General features: G+C 43.4%; 1 protein-coding gene across 7 annotated transcripts in view; it reads right to left on the bottom strand.

The window, feature by feature from the left end:
* sema4d (sema domain, immunoglobulin domain (Ig), transmembrane domain (TM) and short cytoplasmic domain, (semaphorin) 4D) overlaps positions 1 to 18,406 on the bottom strand; it is a 46,785-nt gene extending 28,379 nt beyond the window's left edge. For 2 of the 7 annotated variants that reach the window (XM_075456553.1, XM_075456551.1), the window contains exons 1-2: positions 18,274 to 18,406; positions 10,473 to 10,590 (exon numbers count right to left, since the gene is read on the bottom strand). Coding sequence is in view for 6 of the 7 variants with exons in the window: in XM_075456551.1 (XP_075312666.1) it covers positions 10,473 to 10,510 (38 nt within the window). In the remaining variant the exon portion in view is untranslated. Of the gene's footprint in view, positions 1 to 10,472; positions 10,591 to 13,311; positions 13,404 to 13,431; positions 13,706 to 18,273 lie in introns of those variants that run through there. The other 5 variants (XM_075456550.1, XM_075456554.1, XM_075456552.1 and 2 more) reach the window with 4 other exon arrangements.
* Between the last annotated feature and the right edge of the window lie 3,561 nt (positions 18,407 to 21,967).

Raw genomic sequence — 21,967 nt, 5'->3', positions numbered from 1 at the left:
ATGACTGCATTTCCTTGTTTACTGATGACTTCATATGGCTGTGACTCGAAGTTGGGGTCTAGCTTGTTGGACTTGTGTAGGTTCTTGCAAAGAACGGTGTCTCCTGGTTGTATTTCCTGATCCTTGGCTTCTCTTCTCTGATTAGCAGCAATGTTGCGTTTCAACTTGTGCAAAGCGTCCTTGTCATGAATGTCCTCTGAAGCAGCTGCATGGGGTTCATCACTGTCAGCAGGCATACAGGTGAAGCTGGGCAGTTTGTTGCGGAGATCTCTGTTCATCAACAGCTTTGCCGGGGACACTCCTGTGACTGCATGAGGAGTGGTCCGGTAGTGGAACAGAAAACTTTTCAGTGCAACTTTCCAATCCTTCTTTTCAATCTTGGCTATTTTGACTGATTTCAGAATTGTTCTGTTAAATCTTTCCACTTCTCCGTTTGACTGAGGCCAATATGGTACTCCTTTCAGTTGCATGATGCCATGCGTGGTGAGGTAATCATGGAACTCTCTGGATGCAAACGGTTGTCCGTTGTCGCTTCTCAGATACTTGGGATAGCCATGAATTTGGAACATCATTTCGAGAGCATTAATCACATTGGTTGCATTTGTGACCTTCATATAGGCAACTTCGGGCCACCTGGAGTAGTAGTCAACTACAGCAAGCAGATAGTTACCTTCAGAGATGCTCAGTAGGTCAACTGCCAGGTAAATCCAGGGCTGGTCTGGCAATGGCATGCGCTCTAACTCTTCTGGTGGAGCGTTCTTGCCAATCACTTGACATGGGTAGCATTGCTTGATTTGCTTTTCCACCATTTTGTCAATTTCAGGCCACCAGACTTTGGTTCGCAGTCGGTTCTTTGTTCGCACAATCCCTTGATGTCCTTCATGTCCTAACTGTAGCACGTGCTCTTGCAGGGCTTCGGGAATCACGATCCTGTTTCCTCGCATGACCATCAGTCCAGCCGTCCAAAGTTCATCTTTGACCGCCTGGAATGCTGTGCCTTTGAAGTAGGTCCAGTCATTTTTCTGTATGGCTTGACGTAGCTTGGAGATAGAAGCTTGCTCGATCTCACGGGGGGTTAGAGCATGAGGTGTGGAATCTTTGATGATGCTAGATGTACTCATCTGTTTCTCTCTCCTCAGATTTGTCACAATGACCAACGGGTTGGCGACTCAGGGGGTCGGCCTTGTTGGTTTTGCCGGGGATGTGGACTACTTGGTAGGTAAACTGTTGCAGGTACAGCAACCACCGTTCCACTCTGGCTGATGGAGGGAGTGAGTTGGGTGATAGCACTTTCACAAGCGCCTTGTGATCTGTGAGGATCTTGAATTCACATCCGATGAGATACAAGCTGAATTTTTGACAGGCCCAGAATACTCCGAGAGCTTCTCTTTCAAACTGAGAGTAGCGTGTCTCAGTGGGTGTGAGCTTCCTGCTGGCGTAGTAAACTGGCTTCCAGACTCCGTCTGTCTGTTGTTGCTCTAAGATGGCGCCTACGCCAAAGGGGGAAGCGTCACAGGTGATTCTGGTTGGTCTTCCAACTGAGTAGTACGCCATGACAGGGGCTTCGATCAAAGCGTCTTTGAGCTGGTCAAACGCACACTGTTCCTCCTTCTCCCATTTCCACTAAGCATCTTGCTTAGTGAGTTCCCAGAGAGGCACAGTTATTGTGGCGAACTGTGGGACGAACTTTGCACAGAACTGGGCCAATCCGAGGAAGCTATGCATTTGTGACGCGTCAATTGGTGGGGGAGCATGCGCAATGGCTTTGACCTTTTCGTCTGACACTTTCAGGCCATCTTGTGATAGGACATGACCCATGTACTTGATTGAGGTCAGTTTGATCTGGCATTTCTTCTCATTGATTGTCAGTCCTCTTTCAGCTAGCCGTTGCACCACGGTAGCCAGCCTTGTGTCATGTTCAGCTTCTGTGCTGCCAACTACGACTATGTCGTCAGACATGTTGTATGCACCTGGGCAGTCTTTGATAACTTGGCTGATTATCTGTTGGAATTTTTCTGAGGCCATGTTCACTCCGAACAAGAGCCTTTTGTATCTGTAGAGTCCTCCTGGTGCAGCGAATGTTGTGATTTCTCTGGAATCAGGGTGGAGCTCTACTTGGTGATACGCCATGTTGAGGTCAATTTTGGAAAAGTGTTTCCCTCCGGCCATTTCCTGGATGGTCTCGTCGATGGTAGGCACCGGATGATGCTCACGGACGATGGCCGCATTGGCTCTTCGCATGTCAATGCAGATCCGCACGTCTCCATGTTTGCGATCATTTTCCGGCCTTTTCTCCACAGAGACTAGTGAATTCACCCAATGAGCTGGTTCTGACACTCCCTCAATGACATCTAGGTCAACTTGCTCTTGTAATTTCTCGATGACGCGCTGCCGTCTATTGAATGGAATTCTCCGCACTGGCTGAATGACTGGGGTGACGTCTGGGTCAATTTTCAGTCTGAGCTGGTAGTTCTTGAGTTTCCCCAGCCCAGTGAAGACTTGTGGGTACTTGATGCGTAGACTTGACCACACGTCGGCTCCAGAACAGCTCAGGATGTTTGCGTCGATGCCAACTCTCAAAAGTCCTAGCTCTTTGCTGGTTCTGCTACTTATGAGTGATGCTGGTGCTTGTGGCACCACGAAAAACGAAGCAGTGGCACGCCGTGTTGTGTTTGGGACTTCAACTTCAAGTGTGCATTTGCCTAGGAGCGTGAGGGCTTGCTTGCTGACATAAGGATACAGTTTTGTAGAGGCAGGCTGCAGACTGACTTCAGGCCTGGCCTTCTGTAACCCTTTAAAATCATGCACGGACAGCGTGTTGTGGTGAGCACTAGAGTCTATCACCATGGGTAAGGTGAAACCGTTCAGGCGCAGGTCTAAGGTGTCCTCTGTTTTAGATATTCTGAATAGGTAGAGATCTTCAGAATCACTCCGTGAGTCATTGCTTTCTCCTTCTTCTACCCTATGTTGGCCTTTTTTGTTTCGACCCTTGCTTTGCTTTGGATCATCCCTGCTGCGACCTGAGGCTCTGCTGCGACCCTGTGAGCTCGGCGTGTCATCTTGGTTTGGCTTGTTTTTGTCTTTGTGGAAGCAGAGATCATCGAAGTGACCATTTTTGCCACAGTAGCTGCACTTGTGATTCTTGGATCGGATGCATTCGCGAGCCATGTGTCCTTGTGCACCACACTTGTCGCACCCTGACTGTGATGCTGATTTGGGCTTTGGTTTGGGCCTTGCTCTGCCAGAGACTTGGTTTGTATTGGATGGAGAACTGAGAATTAACGCCTCCTTGTGGTGGTATGAGCCAATCACTTGGATAAGGCGATCCAGTGTGAGATTATCTTCTCTGTATAGTTTGGCTTTTAACTCTGAATTTTTAATGTGCAGTAGTACTTTATCTCTTACATGGTTATCAGCTTCAGCATTGAAGTTGCATGTTTTCACTAGTACTTTAAGGCGAGTGATGAAATTATTTATTGTTTCACCAGCATTGGGCTCTGTTTCCCAGAATTTTGTACGGGCTTTTGGTATATTCTCCCTTAATGCAAAAGTGTTGTCGAAGAGTCGGATGGCTACTTGAAACACATCTCGTGCAGGTTGCTATCAACAGCGGGTTGGTGGGCTATCTGCTCGTCAGTGAAATTTTTCCATATCTCACGCAGTCCCTCTCCCCCTGTTAGCAATAAGACAGCTCACTTTTGTGCAGCATTTACAACTCCTGACGCGATGATGTATATTTCTAGCTCACTCTTCCACATTTCCCATCGTTGATGTAAAGTTTCAGGCTCTCCAACAGTGTCTAACGGTTTCGGTGGCGTGAGTCCACCCAGCGCAACATGAGCCATCTTTACTTTCGTTTTCAAACGTGGCTTCTAACAGGCTTCGTGAGCAGTAATTCTGTCATATGCACGCTCAATTCCGGTTATTAAACGTTTTGGCATCACACAGAAAACTTATTTCACTTCCCTGAAAGAGTGTCGTCAAATTTCCAGTGAGGATCCGGAATTGTAGCTCCGACGTTTGTTACAATGTCCATGCGAGGTCGTGACTTGTAGATTTTTTTTTTCCTCCGGGTCCGTCAACAGCTGAGAGGGCTTGTAATTCCGTCCTTCTATGCTGTCGGGACCATCCTCGTCGCCAGTTGTGGTGTGTTAGGGATCACACACACGAGTAGTATCCGTTTGATGGTCTTTTATTAAACACATTCAACTCGGCACACATACATGTTCAACATGGTTGCCTCTCTATCATTCTAGTCAGTAGTTATGATCTCGCGAGTGTCACTACCTAATCTCGTGATAGGTTACTTTTATTATAAGAACACTACATCATGTTGTCGAGCTGCACTGTAAAGGTTTTGCCTGTTCGGTTCTGTACACACGTCACGTACCACATTAGAAAGTGGTCGCTAGTAATTTACGTCACATGATCAGTTTTTTGATTGGCATATTTTTCCGATCGCCGATCAGGCTATTTTTGGGCAGTATCGGCCGATCATGATCGGCAGCCGATCGATCGGAGCATCACTAAACTATACGTTTAATAATGCTAGGTGCTAGCCAAGCTGGCTCTAGTTTAGCTTCCTGCCAAGCTTCTGGACGCGTAATTAATTCGTTCACGGAGCAGGGTACGCGCACAGGGGGAAGGAGGAGCAGGTTGCAGTTTGATAGACGGCATCAGATACTGTTTTTCCTAGATTGTACGTTCTAGAGGCCACTAAAACTTTTCATATTTGTGTCAAAACTTTTAATTAATTGGTTGCAATGGGGGTGTGAAGAGTATTTCAAGCAATATATAAAAAAAAAAAAAAAAAATGTTCCAGAAAAAGATCCCCTACCCCACCTTTAATCATGGTGCATCTTTGATTTGGTTCAATCATTTGAAAGAACTCTGTGACAACGTCCGTGTTGACAAGCAAAAAAAAAACAAAACTGCTTTTGCATGATCGCAAGCACCACATTCAGGTTGCTTGCACCCAATGTTCTGCCTCTGAAGCCTCAGGAAATTACAGTTAAACTCAGTGTGACCCTAAGGGATGAAGACACGATGCTCTGCCCCGTAACTGTAGAAAAAAAAGAAAAGAAAAAAAGAAACATGCTCTTGGTTGAAGATTCTGATAACAATTCTTCTCTTCTAGAGCCTTTGGTTACTGGTCTGTACCAGTAGACCCAAATTCAAATTTGCTCTTTGTGCAAGTTTGTGACTTGAATTTAAGAAGAATATTTTGCGTCAGACAGTACATTTTGAAATCAGATAAATGGAATTTCACAAGAACTGTCTAAATCTGGGAACACATGAGGGAAAAAAAGACTAAAGCTGATGGAGCATAGAGACTTTATGGGTCTGCAAGTGTCTTTCAGTATCAGTACCAGTGCTGTGCATCACCAACTAAACTAAAAGAGAACAAATTCTTCAGGAAATAATCTGCAGCCAGCTTCATGTGCAGAAACCAGATTCTTTTAAACTGAAAGCGGGACAGTAGAAATCTTCTTATTGCCATTGTGACAGATGGTTGGGCCTCCATTCATGACACTTTTCACTCTGTTCCTTTAGACTTGCTTCCCTGAGCAAAATGAAAACCCTTACAGCAAGGCTGAATACTTTCTCCCTGCTCATGTATACCAGCTTTATTCCCACAGTCCTCTCCAATCCAACACTGTTTGAGAAGAAAACACAGGCTTATTTTCTCATGGCCTCCACTTTATGTAAATAGAGAATCAATTCTTGATTAACAGTATACCGACTCCAAGTTATCTTTCAATGTGTAACGAGCTAAAAGTAAAAGTAGGATGGGTGTTGCTGGCAAAGCAAAATGAACAACCACAATGAAATAAAATTTCCCTAAACAAGAGCAAACATCTCCCAGACAATGAAATCCAGGTCACCCAAATTAACCCAGACATGCAGACTCAATAGTATTTGCTTGTTGGGGTAAAGCAGATGCCCTGCTTTACTGTATAAAAGAATAATCTGATTATGTTAAAAAGTGTTGACACACCAGACTAACAATAGGATATTTTACTAAATACCACAAAAAAAATTAAAAATTAAGAAAGCTTTGGATATGTGTTAAAAAAAGAAAAAAAAAAGAGCATGTTGCCGTTCTGAGGTTTAACTCATCAGCGTGATGACCACACCATCCTGTGACGAGTAAAGAGCTGAACATAGATCTCAGTATACACACACGTATACGTGTTATAGTATTCTGCTGCCACAGTTTCAGAAATAAGTGGAACAATCTGAGCTGTGGGCTGCTATTAGTTGTGTTAGCACTGGTCCTTTAGCTTTCCTCTGCTGTGGAACAAACAGAAGTCAAAGCAGACAAAGGACTGCTGTATGATGAAGAAAGTGTTAAGGTAACGAAGACTGACCAGTGCAGCTGCTGTCTGTTCTTTTCACCTGTTCACCTTTATATGGTTTTTGGTCCTTCTTGCTCTTTGTTGTGAAATCGGTTGTAGTTAGACCCTCCCAGCTCTGGTCGGCTCGAGCAAACATTCAATGATGATGCGGACTGACACCTCTGTAAAAACTTGCGTTTCATTACAAGTATAGTTTTCAGTCAAAAATTAATGATGGCAAATAGCTTCAGATCAGTTTAATGATTCTAAGCGCCTCAGATGACATCTATTCAAAAGTATCGAGATCAAGAGTCATACATGCCAATTGGTCGAGTGGTGCAGTCCTGCACTGTGCACGATGTATCACTCCGTTTCCCCCCCATCATCATCACTACTTTCCAATCCTTCTGTCACTCATTTACTCAGATACTAACAAGAAAATGTATGCCAACAAGCACAAATAACGCAAAGCGTCAAATCTCCAGCTCTCACCGTCTTCTGACAGCATCAACGGTGCACTTGGAAGTAGATGACAGTTGTATTAGATTGATGAGCCAGAGGCCAAAGGGTGCATCCCCCATCGACATCTTCAGGAAGCACTTTGACTTGGCTTTCCTCAGCGCCCACAAAACCCTGTGACAGCTAATGCAGAGTTTTTCACTATGCAGCCACGAAGCCTAATGAAACCACGCCTTCACATCTCATTCAGGATGTGCGAGGGGGTATGGAGCCTGGGTGTGAGACGAGCAGTGACCCTCAAACCCTGCCCTTGGTGACGGTCCGGAGAGGTGATGGGGAGGAAATGGAGATGTCACGGGTGTCGTTTTTTTTCCCCCATTGATGAGTGGACTTGAATGAGGACCAGGCAAAGCAAGTCATCTGTTGAGTCTTCAACCCAGAACAAATGTATTAATGACCTTCCTTCAGAAACTCAGCCAGTGGTAAACATAATGACAGGAAGCACCATTGACTTCAATCCACTGTGACACCCGATTTTCTCCAGTCGATTAAAAAAAAAATAATAATAATAAATTAACTGATAAAGCCAACAATGGTTTCTCTTCCATCTAGAAGTCAATTTAAAGCAACTTCTAAAAATAGAAAACGCACACTCGGCTTGTTCCCATTAAGTGGTTTGGAATAAATAAATTATGCTCTGTACCATCAGCAGAAGTTGACCATATGGGGGACATAAGAAATAGAATTAATAAACAGTGTGGTGGTAGCTAATTGGAAACCAAACTTCGTGAAACAAGATGCAAACTAAAGTCTTCAGTAAGTGATTATTCTTTCATGTTGAATATTGCTCATGTTAACTGTCCTGAAGCGGAAACAGTTGTTTATTATTCATGCGATCAGGAAAAGTTTTCTAACGGGACTATGAATTATTAGAACTATCTGCAAAGAATGTTTCAATTCAAAAATACATTTAGAAAAAAAGTTTAGGTGTGTTCACTTCAAATCAACCTTTTCTAATTTGATGCTTTTATATCTGCATTAGGAAAAATGTTCCAAATTTCATGTCGGAAAAAAAAAAAAAAGCAGCTCAACAGAAATTTTTTCAAGCCTCGATCCTCACTCCCACTGAGACTGACATGAACACAAATGCAAGACCTTCCCCGATACAGACAGGAAAAGCAGACATATTTATACAGACTGGGCTGGGGAGGCACTCATCTTGATGACACTGTGAGCTTTCCAGTTACAAACCCCCACAGCCCCTCACACACCACTGTTATCGCTATAAACATCCCAAGTCTCTGACAGGACTGTCAGCAAAATGAAAAGGACAGAAGAAGATAGAGAAAACAAAATTTGATACGATAGAAGATATTCTTGTGGGCAAATTCATACAGAGGTTATAAAGAAAGGACACAGAGACGAATGAGGAGAAATGAGTAGGTGGAGAATTATTGAAAAGAAGAAAGACGCAGTAAAGAAACATGATAATGTGGTTTGAGGGCTTATGGAACAATACATTTTTTTCCATCTTTCTTTTGCTTTTGTGTTTTATTCCCCCCCAAGATATAAAAGGGACTCAGATGGTGATGAGAGAAATCCCAAATAAGAGTTTTACACTTATTTTATTGGTAAAGTGACATTTTCAACAGATTTTCAAATATGGCATGGAGGATGGATGGACTACAACTCAAAAACTTACTCATTCATACACAAAGCAGTGTGTTGACGTTTATGTGGGCTAGAATTTAAAAAGGATATCTGTCAACAAGCACTATGGAGCCAAACTGGCAAAACTTTCCTCAGAGCATCAGGGCAGAATGTTTATTTTTGAGGATATTTGTAGATATATGATCAGTTTCTGCACTATTGGCAATGTCTGCACGGTAAACAAAAACACAAGAATAAATATTAAGACCGTGCTCTTGAGAGTCAGATGAACTACTTCACCCTACTTGTAAGAGAGGTGTCGACAGGCCAGCTTGTATCTGGGAAAACCAAATGGAATGCACATATCTGCTGGAATGTCCACTGATATCCTACTAAGTGTAAATGTTTACTCATGAGTGAGCCAGAGAAAAATAAAGGGAGGCATTTGTGTGCGTGTGTGTTGAAGAGAAAATAAGTAGCCCTCTTCTTCTGCTTTTATGAATCTTAAGTAGCGCCATGTTGAGGGAGGCTTTGTTCCCAGTCACTGTCGGGGGGCACGTCCTCCAACTTTTCCCCTCACTTCCTTTTAGCATAACATTTATCACTCTTCCCAGTCAAGCAATCATCCCACAACATGGACTAGTATCTAGCACACAATAAGACAGCCCTCCCCACGACCACCACCACTTTCCTGTTGCTTGGATACCTTTTCATCCAGCAGGACAGCTTGTCAACAAAATCATCTCTTACTTAGAAGACTCCCAACATTCAGCCTGATGGATTAGGTCCAGCCAAGTCTTGGTAAAATATCTGCTGCATCTTGGTTTCAAAAGTTTTATGAAAGTCTGGCTCTAAAAGAAACTGCAATGAACTCTTAATGGAATAGTCAAAGTGGCAAAACTATCTAATTTGTGGGGAAATTCCCCCCTGGCCAAACATAGCATCACCCAGATTCGCAAACATTTTTACTGCCATAGCATGCAAGTGTTAGCCAGGGGAAGCTGCCTAAGGCCTATTACATAGAAAGATTGGGTAATTCAAAAGTCCCACTTCCCCTCCTCATTTCTCTTGCACTCTCAAAGGGGTGAACAGGTGCATCGGCAATAAGTGCAGAGATGGAGGTCAACTAAGTGCACACAAACACCGAATGCCATTATTCAACAATAGGATACTTCCCTCCGTCCATTTATGCATCTTTTGTCTCTTCATTGATTAGTTTGTGAAAGTATTCCATTTCTTATGCATGAACATCTTTAAACTACCCCTTTCACTTTTCTGTTACACACACACACACACACACACACACACACAAAATAGTCCTGACTTTGTTTGGGACGATCCCTTTCAGCTGATTGGCCTGTGCCACTTATTCCGCTTATTATGAACGCTGACGGCAGATTATTTTGCTTACTGCCCCCAAATTCCCCGTCCTCTATAGATCAAATCCAAAAAAAAAAAAAAAAAACGCTGGATGGAGGGACAAAGACAAAGTTGACAAAAGAGACAAAAGCAAAAAGAGATAGGGAGCAGAAAATAAGAGATCTGGTGCACGCTGCAAAGGGGGAAGGGTGAAGATGAAGAGGGAACCTACAAAAAAAGAAGACAAAAATAGGGGAAGAATACAAAGAAGGAGCAAAAGAAGAGGTAGTATAGCAAAGGCTCAAAACCCCTTTAAACGACTGTGTTTTGTCAGGGAAATAAAGACCAGCTAACAGCAACATACCAGCACAGTGAGCCAGAATGCAAATTAGCCCCGATGCAAATGTCATATGTCTTCAGGGGCAACACAGACTGTCTTTATACCAACCCCCCCATCACAACACACTTCTCTCTGTACAATCTGAGCCCCAGTTTTTCCCTTCAATTCTTCACTCAAACACACTGACAAACGCTTCCATGACACAATCACATGCAGAGCAAAAAGGTTCAACAACATTACTTCACACTCAAACAGAAGGCCGGGACAGAGTGGGCTCTGTGCACTCTTATACACAAGCACACCTTGAGGAAAAATAAAACACTTACTTGTCAGTCATGGTGTCGGCGAGAGAATATTGATTCATTAAATCGTCTTTTTCGCTTTTCCTCAAACAGTTGGAAATGGCTGTAGGAGCGGGGCCGGTGCAGGTGTTGCGACGCAAGTCTACAAGAGAGGAAAAAGATGCAGTTTAGACCAAATCATTCACTCATTCCTACAGAGAGCATACAAGATAAAAGCAAACACCCCATAAAAAATGTCTTAGCAGAGATCTAGTTTAAGGCTGAACCTGACAAAGACTTTTGCTGCTCGTTTTGAATAAAAGATACAAAAAAAATATTTGATGAACAGAGAGATACCCAAGAAAGATCTACAGGACAACAAAAATGGCGGCTGTGGCTCAGTGGTTAGAGTCGGTCGTCCAATAACCGGAAGGTTGGCAGGTTCGATTTCCACTGTCTGACAGCTGGAGAGGTGTCAGTCCACCTCCTTGTTACAGCCAAGGTGCCCTTGAGCAAGGCACCGTACCCCCATGCTCCCCGGGCGCTGCAAATAGCTGCCCACCGCTCCAGGTTGGCATCTGTCTCTGAGTGTGTGACCCTGTGCATGTGCGTGTCAACAGATGCCAACCCGGATGGGTTAAAAGCGGAGGACAAATTTTGTGCGTATGCATGACAAATAAATCTGACCTTAATCTTAAAAAAAAAAAAAAAAATCCCATTTGTAGTCAGGTTTCCAATGTCATTCGAAGATGTGAATGAGAAAAACTGGTTTTCGGAAACTAGTTAAAAAGAAAAATGCAATCCAAAAAAGAAAATGTATAAATGTTTGCTTGAGGTGGTTTTCGCCTGTTTTGAGGAAGTTGTAATATATATTTTGGGGAAGTGGAGGTGAAAAATATATATAAAACATCTACTAATCATTGTCATGAGCTGACAAACTATAAACTGAACTGACAGACCAGCATCTTCACAGAGTTTCTATAAAATCCAAGATATTTCCAATAAAAGAAGTATTACTGAAGCAGAGCGCTCTCCATTTTCCTCTTGTGGACATCCACAGCAGATACCGTTTCTTACTTCTTAAAGACTGTTTGAGGAATAAAACCTTTAGCCCATTTTCCTTGATTTGCACAATATATTTAAAACGAATTAGAAACAGCAGACATGTTCAACTTCTCCACAAATAAAACTACCAAGGCCTGATACTGTAGCCATAGTTACCGAGGCAGCCAGATAGCTAGCATAAAACAGAGCACCACATGAAATCCAAGAGATTGTGAGCAGACACTGTGAATCCAGTCGCAGAAGAGACATACACTGCTGGGATCAGTGGAGCTGATCACCCTCCAGCATCAAATAATGAATAATTCATCAGTTGATAAAATATCAGATCAATAAGGTGAAACACACAACCTATGTTGGGAGAAATCAAAGACACACCTTCTTGTGGTATATACTTAAAAATGCACATGATAAGCAGATTAGCTTCTCTGCCAGCATTTTCATTTTGGAATTTTAACAACCCCATCTTTTCTGTGACAGATGTGGTTGATAAGCAAACTCCCAAACTGCCTTTAGACCTTCAGTTTATGTGCCTTTAAAAAGATTACAGTGGCAGCACATTAGATTAGTAGATTATACCCTGTTTACGTGTTAACACACTAGCATAACACAGATCATGACCTGCCAAAGTGGGATTTAGCTTATGCAAGCAGATAAACATTAAATAGCAAATCACAAACAGTCAAGTGTGCATAATAGGAGTGAAAAACAGGAGTGAGGGTAAGGTCTTAAGCCCACCCACACCAATCAGCCCCAAAGCCAGTCACACTGACAGCATCAGTCTGCCAGTTTAGAGGGCCATGGCTACTGTTTCCCTTTCACATCTCACGCAGCTTTAATTTTCCTGTCCAATAGCAATTAACTGAACCTCTGACTGTGAGCCCACTTTCAGACATTCCCAGTACACGCCCGTGTTATGCTGGCAATCAGTTCAGATGCAAATTCCTCTGATCCTTCAGCCACTTTGTTTATGGGGCAAAATGTCAAAGAGCAAAAATGCAAACATCAGGAGGTATCATATAAAAACTGACCCATACAAACTGTACTAATTACCCAAGTTGTGCCATCAAGCAATGACCAAATCCTAAAAACAAAAAACAAAAAAACAGCCTTCTCCCCATGCAAACAACCATGCAGAGCTGGAGCAAGCTCAACTTTCAACACAATACTGACTGTAGTGCACGATGAAGAGAAGCAGCTGTGCTTCAAGAAATTTGCAGCCAGTGGTTTGAAAAAAAAAACTAAACAAAGACTGAGTGGTTTTCCACATAGAGATCCGCTCAGAGGTAGAAGAGCTCTAAAATGCAAAACTTATGTTTGCTTTGATCTTCACAAACCGATAACCGCCGGGTACATACCCAGCGCCCATCCGCTTTTAAACGCAGCCTACGACGAAAACACCAACTTTACATCCAACTATGAAACAAAATGCTGATTAAAATTTTTTTTTTTTAAAAATCAGAAAGAAAAAACAAAGACAAACATCAGACTGACTACTTAAACTTTCTGGCTAGTTTCTAAAAAAAAAAAGAAGAAAGTAAATGGAAATTATTTTTAAAAAAGGGGGGGGGGGTGCAGCAGAATCTCGCCCACTGCATCATGAGAACCTGCAACCCACCACACCACTGAATTATTTACCTCTCAGATGAGATTTAGGTAAAAATAGCATGCACCATGCTGAAGACACTCTGCGCTGCACAGAGTTGCCTTTACAGCCGGATCCTCTGCTATGGCGGAAGAAGGAAAAAATTAAATGTCAGCATTGCCAAGAGTCAAAGCACCTGTCTGTGTCAACACAAGGCGTGTGCGACGTAAACCTTACCATAACCTGAGTGAGTGGGTCCTGCAGGTTGAGAGGGAAGGAGGTTCTCCCGGGAAACAGCTGTTTGCATAAAATGAAAAGATAATAGAATGGTGTCATCCAGCACAACTAGTTTGTCACCTCTTTCCTCTCCATTTGCCGGTCAAGCTTCTCCTCTCACGCTCAGTCCTTTGGTCTCCCTCTGACCCTGCCTCCTCTTGCTCCCTATCAGGCACGGTAAACACTAAAAAAAGAAAGCCATGCTTCAAAGGGTGGAGAGATAGTGTCTGCATTAAAGAGCCATTTCACCACGGCGCATGTCAGTGGCATACTGTCTCCATCTGAGTGGTAAAAAACAACGAGGACTGCCTTTCCCAGTGTCGCTACAGTCAGACGCTCCTTGGCAGTGGAGAGCGACAGTGCACGGACCGTGCCTCTGGAAAGCGTCAATCCACACAATTGCTGGGGGAGGGGTGAGAAGAGGGGGGGAGGGGGCCGAGGTTAGCCTGTTGTGCGTCTGTGGGAGTGTGTCTATTGTTGAGGGGACATTTTTGTGTCCCCTTAAATGAAGTGAATACAGCCGGCAGGTTCAGATGCAGCACTCTCTCATGCACATGTACATGTACATGCACACACAAATGAACCGTAAAGACCCTTTGCATCCCCAGGCAATGAAACGGTTAACACTTCTCTATGCAGACACCTAATGACTCAAACAGGGAAAGGCAACAAGCTGATAAAGAGGGGGCAAAAAACTGATGAAATGCTCCCAACTATAACTTGCGCGCCTCCAATATCGTTGATATGCAAGTGATACTGAACAGGTGACAGACTAAAGTTGAACAAAGGAAACACCCTCACAAGTCAACTGTGTCAGACAGTGATTTTCTCCAAAGCAACAGAATGTACTGTATGTAGGCTCATTCTCTCTCCCCTGTCCATTCCCTTCCAGCTCCATGCTCTCAGCACAATACAAAGCTGGGAACCTTTTCAAAACATCAAGTCAGCTGTCAGCGGCACTGCAGCAACAGATCAGTGAGCTTCCTGCACTCTCAGCAGTATCCGTCACAGCCCTGGGTGCAGCATCTTGGGGGACGTTCACACGTTTCATCAACGCAATTGTTGTCACCATTTTCTCGCGTGCGACACTCTTGACAAAAAGCCGGTGTTGCATTATGAACCACTGAAAGCAGCAGCCAAGCCTTCCGGGGTGTGGAATGTTCTTTACTTTTATTGTTTTGTTAAAGAAAAACATGAAACTGAGCTCAACATCCGGTGTTTACCTTCATTCATGTTGATTTGAAACCATCGTGAGGCAATTTCGCAGAGACGTCTCTGGAATGCAGCAGCGCATTACGCACGGCCAGTAACACACCAGACGGACAAATAAAGTGTCTACATATGCCACTGTCTGCTGCCGACATGGAGCCAGATGTTACTCTTGTTGCCAGCGTCAGATTATTTAAGCCCGAGGGTGTTGAGCTACACAAGTAGGGTGTGGCAGGGGAGATTGGTGCCTTCCAAATGGAGGTGGGGGTGGCCCCAGATGTGCATCACTGAGCCAGCAACGCAGCACAGACGGCCCCCTGTCCTCTACAGGAAAACTCCTGCAAGATCAAAACAAAGAGATCAAACTGATCTCTTTATGACCTCTGAATAAGATGAGCACCGCTGTGCGCATAGATTCCCTCTCATCTCTCACCATGTATGAGTTTGAAAGGAGAATGATGTTTACAGACTCGTCTGCCGGGAGAACAATCAGATTGCTAATGAGCAGGCGGGAAAAACAGGGTTGGATGAGTTGGTTTCAAAGACGGCACCTTTAACAGTGACCTCCACAGCAGGAGGTTAAGTGCTACTGCTCAGGTTATTTGCAAGTTATCCGGCATTTTCGGTGAGAAGGGCTGGGAAACGACCACGAGCGGAAAGCCTCTGGCACCTATGAATGGCGGTCGCCATCAAATCCACTCAGATTGTACATGACAGTCACTCTATGTGGGTATGCAAGGAGACGTGGCACCTCCGAGCAGCGTCCGAGCACACACAGTAAAGCCTCGTTTCCACTATGCAGTGCGGTACGGGTCGGTTCAGAACGGTACAGTATGGGTCGGGTTGCTTTGGGATCGAGTTGCGTTCCCACTGTACAAAGGGGACCCTCAGGGGTGGGTGGAGTGCGTGCCGAAGCGTAAATAACAAATAGCATCCATAATTTCGAACCATCTCCAAGCTTCTTCAGCTTAATGCAACACTGGCTCACAGTCCGGTTGAAGCCACTCTCTGCCATTTTTGCAGCTATCAGCTGGAAAACTTTTTCGTTTCGCACAGCGCCATCGAGCTCCCGCTGCACAGCCTCCTCACCAACAACGGAGAGCAGAGCCTGGAACCAGTCCCGTGTGCTTGGTACCCCAAGCAGAAGGGTTACAAAAATGGTAACGGGTTCCATGGGACCGGTACGCTTTTGGGGTAGTTGAAACACTGAAATAAGCGAACCGATCTGAACCGACCCGTACCTGACTGCATAGTGGAAACGAGGCTTTAAGGCTTCGTAGTGCAAGCTCCCTATAACCAACACCGCACGTGCTCTAGTGGGAACCATTTTCAATGCTCCAGCTTTTAACAAGAGTGAAATCTGACTAACAGCCAGAGCTTTGTCTGAAGCCAAGCTAGGCCTGCAAGTAAATGACAACTAACCTCCCAAACAAATGCCATTTCTGCAAAAAGTTCAAGTTTAAAAACAAGGACCTCTTTCAGTCTGCGTTTCCTGACTGAATTAACGGTTCCCATCCATCTGAAATTGGGAGAGACAAGTTTGCATGCCTTCGTGTTGTTATCATTAAGCAGGACTAGGCTGTGTAATTCAATTTAACACATGTGAATCTTGTGCTTCCAATGAAAGATCAAAGATAGATCAGTGTCTTCACTAACAAAATCCAAACAAATCAAATATGTTAAAAATAGACTATTGGTTTTTGGAAAAAACTGGGTCAAAACAGACAGGGTGCAGCTGTCAATGCACATAACCTACCTAATTTAGATTTTTTTTTTTTAAAAGATAAATCTATACCATTTACAGCAGAAATTCCAAATCCTACAAGAGGCAATAACAACCTTACAACACAACCAAAACCTCTAACCTGAGGCAAAGTTGGAGCGGCAGACAGAAATGTCTGAACTGCTCAGTGGCATGCAGCCATTGGTTAATGATTTGTCTACAGCTGGTGAATGATCAGAGCAATATCCTGTTCTGGCTAGCTCTCTGGGCCCACCCTCAGGGTCTGGCTGACATGATTCTGGCTTGCTCGGGTGCCAGCCAGCCCATTAGATTGACAAGATCCGGGTGGCTGCCCTCATGCCCGATTTGACCCAACCAAGGACCTGTGGAATCAAGATCGATGAGGCAGAAGAATTACTTATTGAGCCCCCAAGGGAAGGGATGTCACAGCTTATGCATTCTAGTGAAATACTGAGTGAAGAAGAAGGACAAGCGGGGTGGTCAATGTTAGAAACAAAGCTGTGGAAAACAAATTTAGAAAGCACAACCGTTGTATTCACGTAGGAGGAAAAACAAACTAAATGGCTGGCAAAATAAATACAAACATACTTCTGCTTTGCTAGCTAAACTTAAGAAAGGGGACATTTCTTCATTCTTAGATGAAGAGCATCAGGTCATTCAAGCATTTTCTATGAGTTTGAGGAGGTTAACAGTTTGCACTCCATTGTTGGCCTGAAACTGCAACTACAAGGCCAAAGTCATGCCAACTGTATACTTTTCTGAGGAAAAAAGGCCAAACAAATCTCAAGCTTCACAGTCTAAAATATATATATATATTTTTTTAAAATCGTTTTATTGGCCATCCAAGACCTTGAACTGAATATCTGTTCTGACAAATTAAACAACACGAGGCCTCAAATTCTGGCTCAGTTAGATAGTTTGTTTTTGCACTTTATAGACCAAAAACAAAACTCATCAACAAGAAATATGCTGAAAGCAGTCAATAGTTGCAGCCTTGAGCAAATCATTCAAATAGGTCCTTCTTCGTTTTCTGCCTGCGAATCAGTGGTTTCATCTGTGATCAAGAGGAAGCTGAGGGAAAACTTAAGTGCATCTAAGAGAGTCTGTGCTTCACTTCAAGGTTCAAGGCGGCCAAGAAGACGCACATGAGGATGACTTCGACTGCAAACACGAGCTGGAGTCCACTTAGCAAGGCCAGGAGGTCAGATAGAGAGCATCTCCAGAACTTCTTACTACTCCGATCGACTGGACGTGCAAGCAGGTGATAAGTTAACTTAAGACGGTCAGCTGGTGAGCCCCAGCTGCACTGAACTGCACACTGCAAAGCTTAGAAAATATGAACACACTTTAAAAAACCCCAGCAGGACGCATTGCTAGTGTTTGTTCACATGACAGCTAGTTGCTCTCAATATAAACTGTGGTTATGCTCTGTGTGCTTCAGCGCTGTCAATAAATGGTCTTTTGTTATTGCAGAGAAAGAGCACCCTTGATTTATGCATGCCAAGGGTAGAAACCCCTGAATGACCTCTGGGCGGCAGGGAGGCACTTTTAAAGGTAAAGGATTTAAAAAAAAAAAAAAAAAAAGTGTGAACGATCTTGCAGGCACGCGATATAATCGTATTCATTAAATTTTAAACGCTTCGGCGTGAACTGACGTGCAAATATCTTGTTTTTTCCACGCATGGGATTTGGCGAACCACGGAGAAGTAGTTTAAAGACTAGTGCGAAAATGGAAAAGGTTATTTAAAAAAAAAAAAAAAGGAAAAAAAAGTATTAGCAAAGTTATCCTCTTTTTCTACCTCGTTGGGGGTTGGACTTACAGCGCAACAAGTGCAGCTGAGCTGCAAGTCCGCGACAACACGCAGGAATACGAAACTTCGCAATTCCTCACAGAAAACTCCCGGTGTTGCGTTCAGAAGCTCGAAAACGCCATTGAACAATTCAAAACACCGAAAGCGACGCGTACTTACTGTACGAAGCCCGTTTCTCTCTTCCCAGTCGAGTTGCAGCGGCGGCAGCGTGACAAAATTTGGTTCGTCGCCGACTCTCAGCGCAGCATGACGACGGCTGGGGCCACAGGCTGGATTCAAACCTCTCCGGGCTGTGATATCAACAGGCGGGGGAGGGCGCGGGAGGGCGCACGAGGAGGAGGAGGAGGAGGAGGAGAAGAAGGAGGCGGTGGTCCTTCACAGAGGAGCTCACAGACAGATTTCACCTTGATTTTCTTGTCTTTTCTTTTTTTCTCGCTGTTCTAAAGCATGAGCTATTCCTGAAACCGTGTGGCCTATTTCTAAATGTTTTTTTACTCAATGTTTTATAAAATGTGAGGGTGGCTTGCACAATCCTCAAAGAAACAAATTCACAATGAACTCATCAACTGCATAAAAAGCAGGTCTCTGTAAGCGTCGGACACTGAAAATAACTGAGTGCAATTATTCATATTTTTTTTAACACTTTTCTAATGTTATTTTCAAGGCATGACTTATTTTTACTTATGCTACGGATACTGCTACTTATTACTGTCATTGAAGTATGTCTAATCTACTTTATTATAGTTTAGACAGTTGTGCTACCCAGTTAACTCACACTTTAAAATTTGAACCGATAACATATCATCACATTGTAAAGTATGGTGAAATTCGGCCCTGCCTCTTGCACCCCTGCCTTCATTAAAATAGGTCACAATTTTTGTTGATGCACCTCTAATCAGAATCTAACAATGTTATATTGAGGCCCATGCGGTAAAAGTCCACAGAAGTTTTTCCTACTGTCTTGAATTTATACATAAATGTATACATATGGAGTTATTTTTCACTGTAGATTGAGAATCTGACTTCTTTTTCTACTGTTGCTGAAACCATAACAGACAACTGCTGAAGATTGACTACAGTGCAAATGCCTTGCACACAAAACCAGAGATTTATCCATTCTGAGTAGAAATTCTTTCCTAACTGTTGACAGAAGTCCATTAGCCATCCGCAAGGCTTTCTCAAAGTCACTACATCATTATAAATTCCATTTAATTACTTTCATATATAACTGATATGTACTCTGTATCTCCTGTCCCCTGTGAGTTGTTTCAAAGTCCTCTCTAGACTTCCTTGTAATGTGGGTGAGAAAGATGTGACTTCAATGTCAAGCTACAAGCCTGGTGAAAAGTCAGCTACCTTAAAGGGTCTGTGGGGGGCTGCGTAGGTGGGACCAGTGGGTTTAAAGGGTCACTGTTTGGGGTCAAAGGTTACACAACATTTAACCAAAGGAGAAGTGAGTCAAAAACACAGCCAAGGAAAGACAGACTGACCCTTGTCTCATTGTGCAAGGCAGAGGAGGAGGAGGAGGAGGAAGAGGGAGTGGGGTTTTCCATGGCACTGCAAGCGCAATACAATAACATCTTTGAGTAAAAATCTGATTTCTTCTGGCAGGAGATAAACCTGCATCACGGTCTACCCCTGTTGCATCTTTGCGTTCAATAACACTTGTCAAGAAGTTAACTTGCCCAACTGAGATTTGTTAACTCTTAAATGCTCATAAGCTTAGCGAGTAAAAATATCCAATATTCTTACTTGCAATATTCAACATTCCCATGCATCATCAATTGTTTATTTTCATATCAGCCCCTGATGGTTTGAGAGCTTGAACATGCAGGCCGGCTGCAGTTAAAAGGGAATGGCAAGTGCTCCCTGAAATGAATACGGAAAGCAGCTGGGTTTATCTTCACTCACTCTGTGACATGTGCTGCTAAGAGAAAACAGGTGATCCAGGAATGTGTGCTGAAACTTAAACGAAACACTGGTGCTCAAATGATTTGTTGCCACTCGGAGAGGTCAGCATTTTTAAAGACATATTTCATGGAGCAAACCCTCTCATCTTTGTAGGTCTTTTTATTTGCCTTTCTGTTGTTTCTTGTTTTGCCTCTCTTTCGTGGACACACAAACTTCTGCTTTGTACCGTTCCTTCGATTCTGCTCTCGAACAGTTGCAGACTGACACAGAGGAGTGAAGACACCACGCAAGGAGCCTTATTTTAATGCTGCTTTCGATAAGAATGTCTGATGAATCTACTAACTGAGTGTAAGGAACATTCGCACACACAATAGAAAGGGAAAGTAATACGGTAAGGTGTATATTTCCAGTGTAAGTATATGATCTTCATGCCAGTGCTCTTTAAACACACCAGTTGGATATATTTAGAGTCCCTAGCTGGTGTATCCATGCCACAAGGCAGACCACAATCATTCACAACACAGGAAGAGCCAGTACTGGTCTGGTAGCAGTCAAGAGGCGCGTGCACGTGTGTCGCCTGGTATAGAACAGGATTAACACCACAAGAGTCAAAGGTCAAAGCTTAATGGTCCACTCATGATAAAAGTACGGGGAGTAAAATCTGGAATTTTAAATATAAAATTCGGCCTCAGTCCCCCTTGAAGAGGAAAGGTGGGTCATGAAACGAGGCCCATGCTGCAGTAGGACCAGATATTTTCACAAAGGTGCAGAACAGCAGGAGTTTGTTTTGCTTTTTCTTTGTGTTGCAGCCCTCACCTGGCCTCTTCTCTCAGAGGTTCTCTCCCCACTTTCTTCCTAGAATTGGCACAGTGAACTGAAATGCACCGCACGTTTCATGTCACTGGATAATATTAATGGGGTCGAGAACACAACAGAAACACTGATCTATGTCCTACAACACAGTCCCATAGCACTACAGACTATGTCCTCCAAAACGACCACATGCTCTTGATTCAACATATCTTTAAAACTGCCTAAAAACTAAATAAATAAATAAATGAAAATAATATAAAGAACATATCCTCCTAAAGTTCAAGATTTCAGCATTGCATGGAGGTCATCTAACTCAACAGAGGCAAAGCAGCTCCATCTAGTGCTAAATGCAGGACATGTCATAAAGTTTGTTGAATCAAAGCCCCGACGCTCATAAAATTGTGTCCATTTGTGCTGTTTCTGTTTCAGTTACGAAATGAATGCGCTTGTCCCTCAGCAACAAACTTAGAAGAAGTTTCCACAAGAGGCCACCGAGGTGTTGCACCTGTGAGATAGAGCCAGCGTGATGGTCTCGTAGGAAATCCTACCTACGGTCTTCAGCAAGTAAAGAAACTACGCCTCCTGGCTGCCATGTTCCTCCTCAGTCCAGTCAGACTAATCATAATGAACAGTACACTGATCAGCCATAACATTAAAACCCACTGACAGAATAAGAAAATCAAACTGCTTTCTTGTTACAAGACAATGTTCCGAAAAAATCCTTTACACTTACCACCTGCTTTAACATTTTTTAAAACCTGTCAGCCTCTCACCCCCAACCGTTGGTGAAGCCACTATCAGCTGCAAGGGTCATCAGAGGGGATTTTACTAGGATATCAGCAACAACAGCAAACCACAATCTGCATATACTACACCAGCACAGCCCTTAAGTAAAAAAGTATGGATGTTCAATTAGACCTCCTGCAGTCCAGACATTTAAAACATTTGGTGCATTATGAAGACAACTAAGAACTCAAACGTCTATCTAAATATTAATATAAATATAATTTATAAATCAACATAATATGCAGTTTAGCACGAAATGAAACCATGTGACTCACTCCACACACCTTTTAGCCCAATTTAAGTTTTAGCACGGAAATAAAAAAAAAAGCTCTAGCTTCCTTTC

This window comes from Odontesthes bonariensis, chromosome 22 (assembly GCF_027942865.1).
Source record: "Odontesthes bonariensis isolate fOdoBon6 chromosome 22, fOdoBon6.hap1, whole genome shotgun sequence".
In the NCBI taxonomy this organism is placed as follows: domain Eukaryota; kingdom Metazoa; phylum Chordata; class Actinopteri; order Atheriniformes; family Atherinopsidae; genus Odontesthes; species Odontesthes bonariensis.
Note: the sequence above shows the minus strand (reverse complement) of the source record. Positions and strands in the feature narration are given on the sequence as shown.